Genomic DNA, 10,432 nt, shown 5'->3' with positions numbered 1-10,432 from the left:
ACCATTTTTCACCATTTTTGTATTTACTAACTAGGGATGTTTGTAGCTTTGGATTGAGAGTTCCTCATATTTTGTAACAACGATCATAACTAAACAAGTTTAGAGGTAGTGTATGCAAGTGCTCTATATTCTGCTTTTGTACTAGACCAAGAAATTACCATTTGTTTCTTACCGTGTTAAGAGATAAGAGAATCTCTTAGAACAAAATAATAGCCATTGCTAAAGGGGATTAGTTACTCAGAAGGAAGGGATTAGCGCTAGGAAAGGAGACCACGAACAAATGCTTTTTGCAAGAAAGGAGGAGATAACCATGCTAGGAGCAGAGAAGTTGGTCGGGAAGGAATGAATATTCTGTTTGGGGGAGGGTGGGGGGTTTGTGGGGGGTGTTGTGTGGGGGAGCTGAAAAATCTCAGAGGTAAGAGGTGTAAAGAAAAGGCTCTCAAAAGTAAGGGGTCTAACCTGTAATAGAAAAAAAATAATTAAAACCAAACAGAAGTCTAAAAGAGGATTTTAAATTAACCTGGTTTAAAAATATATAGGTTGTGATACCATGACAAAATATGAATTAATTTTATTTTTGGTATATAAAATTGTCTTAATGTTTCATGAATTTATTCAAGTTCTAAACCCTATATAAAGAAATAGAAATCAATATAACATATGATAGTAAACCACTCATATAAAATATAGGCTAACCATATGTTTTGAATATATTCCAACATATGAAACTGTATATTTTAACAATATAACACTGATAATATAAGAAATTCTTAGAATCTGAGGTTTAAAATTATTTGGTAACTGTCTCTCGGAGAATTAGTAAAATTTGTTATAAGATAGGAGGAAGTGCAATCTCTTTCAGTTCCTTGCCAGTCTTGAAATCTCGTTTGCATATTTTAGTTAAGGCTATCCTTCAGTGAGTGAGAGAAAAAAAATGGCCACTGATGAAAAGAGAGAAGCCAGTTTCCTCAAGACATGCATTAATGGCATAAATGCACTTTCAGGTACCCTTTTATTGATTTTTTTTTATTGGAAAATTATATATAAAAAATGAACTTTTGCTATGTTTTTACTTGTTTTATTCTTCAGGTATTGGCATATTATCAGTCCCATTTGCCCTCTCATTAGGAGGCTGGTTAAGCTTGATCATTCTTGTGTTAATTGCATCTGCAGCCTGCTTCACCGCGCTTTTGATAAGGCGGTGTATGGAAAAAGATCCCGTTAAGATCACAAGCTACATTGACATAGCAGGCCATGCTTTTGGCCGCAAAGGGAGAGTTATAGCTTCTGTTTTTACCTGTTTAGAGCTTTACTTTGTTGCCACAGGCCTTCTAATAATGGAAGGAGACAACTTGCACAAGTTTTCACCAAATTTTGCCTTGAAGATTGGGGGTTTAACACTTGAAGGGAGACATGCTTTTGTTGCTCTTTCTGGTATCATGATCTTTCCCTCTATGTGTTTGAATAATCTAAGTGTTTTATCATATGTTTCTGCTGGTGGGGTACTCTCTTCTTTGATTATCATTGTGTGTGTTGTATGCGTTGGCACGACAAAGAGTGTCGGATTCCATGACAAGGGAAGGCTCTTCAATTTGGATGGATTGCCTACTTCTCTTAGTTTGTACATTTTTTGCTATGGTGCTCATGCTGTGTTCCCTCCTATCTACAATTCCATGAGAAAGAAGAAACAGTTCTCCATGGTACAGCTTAATTTATGTGTTTGATGATAAGTAGCTATTAGTACTTATTTCAAGAGCAAACGTTTTATGTGTGCATGTGGGTTAAAAATAGTTTTTTTTTTTTTCCTTGTAAGGGGAATTTTATAGGATTTTAGTTGTTAGAATTAGTATCAGAGCAGGACAAAGCCTTGTGGGGTTATTATCCACCTAAAAAGGTCCTTGTCATGGATGGGTGACCTATCCTGCTAGTCGGGTATATTGAGCCGCGGGTTAATAACCACTTAGCTTGTCCTACACATTTGCGGTTGTTACAGCATATTCGGTCACAATATTGCACAAAAATACTGATATTTTTTTTCTTTGTTTTTGCTGCCACAGGTCTTATTACTAAGCTTCATAATCTGTACCTTAACATATCTGACACTGGCAATTTTGGGGTACCTTATTTATGGACAGAATGTACAGTCACAAGTAACATTAAATCTGCCTACAGAAAGGCTTAGTTCAAAGGTTGCTATATACACCATTATAGCCGTCCCTATTGCCAAATTTGCATTAACAGTAATGCCGATTGCAACAGCAATCGAAAGTGGATTGCCTTCCAATTACCAAGATAGTAAACCAACAGGAATTATCATCAGAATGACTTTACTGGTGAGCTCTGTGGTTTGTGCTTCAGTTTTTCCATCATTTCAGTCTGTGGCATCTCTCAGTGGAGCACTTCTTATAATGGTGGTTTCTTTCTTGCTTCCATGTCTTTGTTACTTGAAGATGTTTCAGGTTTACAGGAAGTGGGGATTTGAGCTTGCAGGCATTGTTGCTATAATGTTAATGGCAGTTTTTGTTGGAATTTTGGGCACATATTCATCCATTGCTCAAACTGTAACACATATGTAGAAAATTTGGAAGATAAACTATCAAATAAGATTAGTGAACACTTGAATTATTACTTATCTTTTTTGTTTTTGGCTAAAAAATTAATTTATATAAACAGTTGGTGATTTTCAGATAGAAGTGGTTCTTCCAAATAGATTTTGCAGTTGTTTTTCTTTTCTGAATGTTCTATTTCTGTGTTAGGAAAACAAATCAATGGAAAAGAAAGCGGAAATAAAATCATGTATGCATAAAACGAGACAAATTTATGTGGTTTGACTGATAACGCATACATCCATAGTTGCACTAGGGTTTTCTTATTAATTTTAGGGCTCAAAAATACGAAAGATATAATAAGCACATGTATACAGAAATTTATGACAATGCAATTACACGCAAGTCTCTTATTAAATTTTGGTTTTGGAAGCTTCGCCCTGAGCCCTTGGAGCGGGAGCTGCCCGTTTGACCAACACTCACTAACCGAGTAGCGAGACCCCCACAAGGGGGCTACGCCTCTCAATGACTCTGACTAATCTTGCACTCCACAATCCAACATTGTGACCTCTTCAAGGTCACAAGATTTGCCCCATAACACAATATATTAACCAAGAATCACACCACAAGCCTCCAGCAAGCTGAAGTGAAAGCATTAATGAAAATCCTCATAAGTATCTTATTAGCTAAGAGAGAAAACAGGAAGAAAAATAATAGAATTGAGTGTAGATTACCCTCCAATATATATGTCTTCTTGGAGAAATAAAGCAGCAAAATTAGTGACAATCATTGTGCGTAAAGGATTGAACATTGCACAGAAGAGTGGACCTCTTAGAGCAATGCACCAAGCTTGAACAAAGAAGAGACTGCCCCGCCAATTCCCCGTTAATTATTAAAAGTTCAATGAAATCGACAGAATATAATGAATTTGATGCATATTCAACCACCTCTTCACTTTCAGCCTTCAAACCTATCCTAAGCCTACTTACCACACAAGAAACTAAGGAGCATAAATTTCCAACAATATACCAACCTAAGGATGTCAACCTTATTTATTTTTAGCCCAAAACGATTTTTGAATATAATCTCATTACATGCACCCAAAGTCTAAGTGAATAGTTTGCTCCAATTGCTCCAAAACTGTAACTTTTGAAGCCTACTATTAGCCTAAACATCAAAGACTCCTTTTTGAAGCTCAAAGAACTCAAAATATGCCTTTAGTTGGTTTTGAACTAAAAGAGAAGATGGTTGCCTTAGTTCAGAAACAAGTTTCCTACATTTAAGGAAAATGTGTACTATTTTGTCTTGTATTAATTAATTTGGGTATGAGTTTAGTTTATGATAGATGACTTGACATACATTAGGGACTTTAGTTGATTTTATATTAATTTTGTTGACCAAAGTGTACCATTGCCATCCATGCCTTCTATATAAAGGAGTGAGCCTTCATTTGTAATTTTTGGTTGACATTTGAATGAAACTTGAATTAAAGCATTGAAGTTTTTCCTCATTTTTCTTTATCCAATCATCTTGGTGGAAGATTGGTGGTGGAAGACTCCAAGGTTGGTAGATCTCTTTCCTTTATGCTTTGGTTTTCATTAGTGTGTTCCTAAGAATCCAAATTGCATACATGTGAAGGGTTTTCAATCCTATGACAGAGAGTTGCAGCATAATTATCATTTCTACCATTGCATTCTATTTGTAATTTGATTGCCTTATTCTACACCAATTGTGTATGTTCATAGCTTAAAAGAAAGTTCATTGTGTTGTGATTATGATGAAATGAATTCGGTTGGGTTTGGAGTTGATTTGGTTAGTTAAACTGCAAGAACAAAAAAACTGCACATACTGTATAAACAGTAAAACTAGATTTTGATTCTTTGGTTTCTTGTTGCATGTTTGGATGAATATGCACCAGAATTTAATGTGCAAATTTTCATGGAGAAAATTGAAAGCTTACTCTGTATAAGCAACAACCCAAATATTCCATTTATCTTGGCAATACTCCTCAAACTCCCAACATTGACTTTCTCTTATCTAATCAATCAATCAAAATGTTTTAGAAACACAAAAAACTCCCAGCTTCTTGATTCTTTTGAACTTCTATTTATGCTTTCAAGTTCTGATTATTGATTTACCCAAGCAATAAATGCTATTAAAAAAGTGATGGCAGTGATCAGATGCACTTGCTACAGATGAAGAAGAAAAATGTAGCCCCTCAAAGTAAGCATTCTGATTTGCAATCATCCAATATATATATATATATTGCTAAGCAATAGAATTCAAAAACAAAAAACCACACCCCGAGAAGGGGGAAGAACAACCTAAGCTCACCCTAACATAAAAGGAGGGTAAAACAATTTAAAGGGCATAGCCAGAAGAACAAAAAAAATCACCTCTTGATCTACTATCTAAGAAGTTCCAAAGATAGGCATCAAGAGGGGAATAATACCTATACAGAAAAAACACAGAAAACACCGCAAGCTTGCCCCTCAAGATTGATCTATACAACAAATACATGTCAAAAAAGAGGGTTGTGTTCATTTGGGTGGACACAAAAGCACACAGGAGAGCAGAGAAATAACTTGGCAGAAAAACCATATGACCACCCAGCCCTTCATCAGCAAACAGCAGGGGTTGAGCAGAGTCCAGGATATTTTCTACAAATCCGAGCAGGACGCTAGGGGACAGAAACAGCAGGATCAAGCTTCTGAACCAAACAAGTAGCACAGAATTCCAGGCTTCGAGAAGAGCAGAACAGGCTGAGAAGAAGTCTGCAGAATGGGAAACCAGGAAATCCTGGCAACTGGGCACAGCAAGAAAGAGCCAGCATCAGCTGGCACATCTTCAGGTCAGGGCAGAGAGTAGCAGAGTCTAGAATCTTCAGCTTCCAACTAGACCTATTCTCTGCTGCCTTCACCCTCATCCAACAGCAGAAGATCTTCATCAGGAAACTCAGAATGCAACACCAGAAAGCAGCAAACAGGTACCGAATAGGTCTGCAGCAAATCTTGGGATTTTTCCTGGCCCAGACCTGCAGCATCACAAGGCTGTTGCAGTCATCTCCAGGCAGCTTCAAAGGAGAATAGTGAGGATCCAAGGGCAGCACAAAAGGCTCCTCGAACATAAAAAAGCTGCAAAAAATAAACGGGTTAGGCAAAAAACAGAGGAGCATCATAGATTCCCGGAAAGATGGGTGGTGTTGGGCTTGAAGATGCAACGAGGGAGCCCCCATCTGCAAGCAATGTGCTCGGCTTCTGTGGAAAAGCTTATGTTTATCAATTCAGCCCCTTTATCTCTTACAATTCTCTTCACATTTTATTTAATCCTCTCCGTAGGAATGCCTCCTCTAGAGAAGATTCTATTATTTCTTTCCTTCCAAATTGCATAGACTGTTGCTCCAATGCAAAGCTTCCCCGTGATGTTTCTAAGGTTTCTCCCTTTCGACTAACATAGGACATGCCATTGATAGCAAGACTACTCTCCCATACCATGTAGCACAGAAACGGAAATAGAGAAACGTGGAAACACAGAAACGTATTTTTTAAAAAATATAGAAAACGGAAACATGAGGAAACTTAAAAATATGAAAAATATGAGGGTTTTTTATAAATATCAAATTTTTTATCACAAAAATATATAAACTTATATAATATAAAAATAAATAATAAAAAAAATGAATAGAAAGAATACTATAAAATATAATCATAAAACCTATTGCAAATTGTTCTTGAACAAACACATGTAGATATTTAAGAAAAAAGAAATAATACACACCAATCTATATAATATATCATGTAGGAGATAAGTAACACATCGAAGAGTGGAGAGAAGATGAATTCAATATAAAATTTGATGACATTTTTAGTTTGAAAATACAAAATATGTATGTTCAATTGATTTCATTATTTTTCTAAAAAATTTTCAAAATTACCTGAAACGTTTCCTACAAGTTTTAGAGAGTTTTGGAAACGAAAACATTTCCGAAACGTGGAAACGCACCCCATTGTGAGTTTCCGTGCTACTTTGCTCCCAGATGAACGTACTATACTCACAGTTTAAAAATAGGTGATTGATGTCCTCCTCTGCATTGTTACAATGCACACAACTAGCATTCGTGGTGACCCAATATCTAACAAGTTTATCTCTTGTGTTCAATCTCTTTTTAAGGGCAAGCCAGAGTCCAACCAATAAGAGATATTGATTCCCATATCATTCAATAAATTTATTCAAAAAAAAAAAAAAAAGAAAGAAAAGAAATATTTTACTCAATAAGAGAGGCTAAAAGTGTCCAACCAAAGCCCCTCAATCCTCAAATGATCTACAAAATTTGATTCCCTGCTAACAAAAGCAAAATAGATACCAAGAAATTAAAGGGAAGAATATTAAGCTTAACAATTATAAATATTTGCCTTGTGGAAAGATAAGCTAGAGGTGCCATGACCAAAGTTGCTATTCCTTATCTATAAACAACAAAATCTGGTGCTCATTTATTGCACAAAAACACCTCTTAGTAAAGAGAGCAACTCCTGCATAAAGAAATTGCAAGGCTATCAATGCCTTTGCTCCAATCCCCACATGTCTCTCTCCAAACTTGTTGAATTGTCCTACATCCAATGGGAAAGAGGCTAGGTGTCAATGTATAATTGCTAGAAAAAGTCTTACCTATGAGCTTATTTTTGGGGTGAAAGAGGCGTAATAACACCTAGCAGTGGCACCTGAGACCAGCCAATGGGGAGTTTGTTGCTCCTTTGGACGGTTGGTTGTGAGAAATGCCGAACTAATTATCTTATGTGAGATAGCTTTTGAGGTAAAAGCAAACATGATCACATAATACAAAAATATTAGCATTACATAGCTTGATATATGATCACCTAATCGAAAAGTAATAGAACTACAACCCTTTATATATATTGAGTTATCTTAGCATACATATGATGGCAGATGTTACAGTTAAATAAAACAAAATGTTGAGACTCTTGTGAAAGTGAATAATTTTTTATTAATAGATTATTAGCCTATTTGGTTGGATTAATTTATTGGTTAAAAGAGTTTTAAGCCTTCTTTTGAAAATTTTTAAGCTATTTATTTGCCTTTCAAAAGTGTTTATACAATTTTAAACATGCTATATACAATCGAAAGTAAATAATGGGTGAAAAACTAAAAAACTTAAAGTTACATAATTTCAAACACCTTATAAAATAATAAAAGTGAATGATGGATGAAAACTACCGTTTTAAGATTTAAATAGCAATAATTTATCATTTTAGCAAATTATAGGCGCGAAATAGTCTTTTCACCACTTAAAATTTAGAAAAAGGCTAATGACAAATAATTTCAAATCTACATGTCACAATAAAACTTTGATTACTAGATAGAATTATAAAAATAAGATTATATATACACAATTGAGTATCTAATTAAGTGTATAAATGATATATTATTATGCGATTAGATGATTTTAAATTAAGAATATAATAACATTTAATCACATGATAATATATTATCTATGTAACTAATCTTATATTAAAAAATGTATCCACATAATATTGCTCGACATATAAATTAGGATAAGAGATGGCCATTGATTTTTTTTTTTTTATACTTTAAAAGAAAGGGTCTTCTTCATGAATAATGGTGGTTGAATCCTTGACTTACCGTATTAAATTCCCTGCGAGCTTGCTGATCAAATTAGAAAGGTCAATCTGAATAGCCAACTTAGAAGGCCGTGAAATTAATTGATTAACATTTCTATATAATGATTAATGTTGGCTCCAATAATTTAAAATTACGAGAACTAAATTTAGCAACAAGCCAGAACTGACCAATCTGTCTACAAAATTAATGCCATTTAATTACATTAAAAACAAAAAAGAATAATATAAATGACAAAAATCAAAATTGTTGTTCATTAATTTCATTAATATTTCTTGTTTTATCAGGCAGAAGAGGCTCCTCTAAATCATTGTTATATCTTGCTCTCTCAGAAGATACATCAATCTGTAAATTTTCTTCCTTCCCTTCTTTTTCTCCTGTATTGTCTTTGGCTTTGCCCCATAGCACAATATATAGTCCAAGAATTACTCCAACTGCACCAATCAGGCTGCCACAAAACCAAAAATAAAAAAATTATCAAAATTTCACACGATAGAATTTTCATTTTTATGTTTATTTAATCTATTTTTGTTACGTACCTTCCAGTGTAAATCTCCTCGTGTAGCAACAAAGCAGCCAAGATGGTTACAACAACTGTGCATAGAGGATTGAACATTGCAGAGAAGAGAGGACCCTTTTTTGAGATACACCAAGCTTGAACAAAGAATGAAACTCCTGAGCCTATAATTCCCTGTTCAATGCATTGACAGAAATTTACTACATGTGTTCTGTTAAATGATAGGTTGGTATAATCGTTTCGTTGTAGTAAAAAGAAGTGTCCAAACTTATACTTACTGAGAAGAAACAGCAACCAATTTCAAGAAATGAGTTAAAATTCCATGCTTCAGGATCTGGCTCTATGAAGATTGTAAGTATTGCTGACTGAAGAGTTGCCAAGGAACACATCCAGGCTGACATAGAAAGGTGGTCAGGATAGTTGGCAGAAACTGGAACCTTCAATTAAAGAAATATAATTACAAACATTATTGATAAATAAACTTTTGAATCATTGAAGGGAATTTTAGATTAAAAAATACCTGCAAAATCAGCCAAAGTGACCAGCACCAAGAACTTGCAAAGAGAAAGAGACAACCCAACAGCCAGGTCTCATGATTTCCTGAGGCAAACAAAGATTTTTGTGGTGGGATTATTTCTGAATTCAGAAGCTTGGGGCCTCTTAGTAGTGCCATGGAAATGGCTCCACTCACACAGACTAATGTTCCTACAATTTTGGCTACGCTTCTAGTGCTTTTAATATTTATTTTCTCCATCCTACAAAATCAGATAAAATTTCATTATCTATTAATAAATTTATTAAATTAGTTAAAGTTTGAGAATCATTAGTTAATTACCCAACAATTGTTGCCATTACAAAAGTGATAGCAGGGACTAGATTTCCCATTGCACTTGCCATGGATGATGAAGCTAAGTATAATCCCTCAAAATAAATGTTCTGATTAATTGTTACCCTGTGATGAATTCCAAAAAGAAAAAAAAAAAAATCCCATGATAAATTAAAGAGAAAAATTTACTTAAATTAAAGCAGATATAATACCCTATAAGTGAGGTCAGAAATATCAAAGAGAAGCTCTTTAATCCCATAGAACAATTTGATTTTCTCCTGCCGATCATAAACGCAGATAAAATTAATTGAAAAAAAATCAAATAGGGGGAGAGACCTAGGTATATAGAGAGAGTTACAAATATATTTACCTTGAGAAGTAAGCTACAGGAACAGTCACTAAAGTTGCAATGGCTTGCCTGTAAACTGAGAAAACTCTAGGGCTCATTCCTTTCAGGAGAGCGGCTCTTGTGGAGAGACCCACAGCTGCATAGCAGAATTGTAAAGCTAACATTGCTAGTGCTGGCTTTTGATCGCTCAGCTGGAGGCCACCCATTTCTCACAAAGATGCACTTAGAAAATCAATAATATGTGTGATATATCAAATTAGTGCTGCTTACTGTTACTATTTATATACTTTCAAGCATGCCCCTGTGAACCAAAAAAAAAAAAAAAAATTGCTAGTGGGAAAAAACAATTATAAATTTCCATCATTGAGCTGTATGGTTTCGAATCGATACAATATTGATTGATTTTCTTTTAACTGGAATCAGGGTCTGAGGATATACTTTGAATAATGCGACCACATGCAAGTTAAGTTTTGAAATATTTATAAGATATATACGTAGTCAAGTTTTGAAATATACATACACACACACCATGGAATATT

At 34.6% G+C, this 10,432-nt stretch overlaps 2 protein-coding genes across 2 annotated transcripts; one reads left to right on the top strand and one right to left on the bottom strand.

The window, feature by feature from the left end:
- Nucleotides 1-934: 934 nt before the first annotated feature.
- On the top strand, nucleotides 935-2,576 carry LOC123200230 (amino acid transporter AVT1I-like). The gene is made up of 3 exons (XM_044615382.1): nucleotides 935-1,004; nucleotides 1,090-1,700; nucleotides 2,058-2,576. Exons 1-3 carry the CDS (start codon nucleotides 935-937, stop codon nucleotides 2,574-2,576), a joined length of 1,200 nt encoding a protein of 399 aa, XP_044471317.1.
- Nucleotides 2,577-5,226: 2,650 nt separating this feature from the next.
- LOC123200229 (WAT1-related protein At4g30420) lies at nucleotides 5,227-10,099 on the bottom strand. Its single transcript, XM_044615381.1, has 8 exons — nucleotides 9,915-10,099; nucleotides 9,757-9,822; nucleotides 9,554-9,670; nucleotides 9,239-9,473; nucleotides 8,997-9,155; nucleotides 8,741-8,892; nucleotides 8,491-8,649; nucleotides 5,227-5,680 (listed from the first exon to the last, which is right to left on the bottom strand). The coding sequence occupies exons 1-8, from the start codon at nucleotides 10,097-10,099 to the stop codon at nucleotides 5,227-5,229; spliced, it is 1,527 nt and encodes a 508-aa protein (XP_044471316.1).
- Nucleotides 10,100-10,432: the final 333 nt, after the last annotated feature.

The sequence above is a fragment of the Mangifera indica genome, chromosome 17 (genome assembly GCF_011075055.1).
Source record: "Mangifera indica cultivar Alphonso chromosome 17, CATAS_Mindica_2.1, whole genome shotgun sequence".
Taxonomy (NCBI): Eukaryota; Viridiplantae; Streptophyta; class Magnoliopsida; order Sapindales; family Anacardiaceae; genus Mangifera; species Mangifera indica.
Note: the sequence above shows the minus strand (reverse complement) of the source record. Positions and strands in the feature narration are given on the sequence as shown.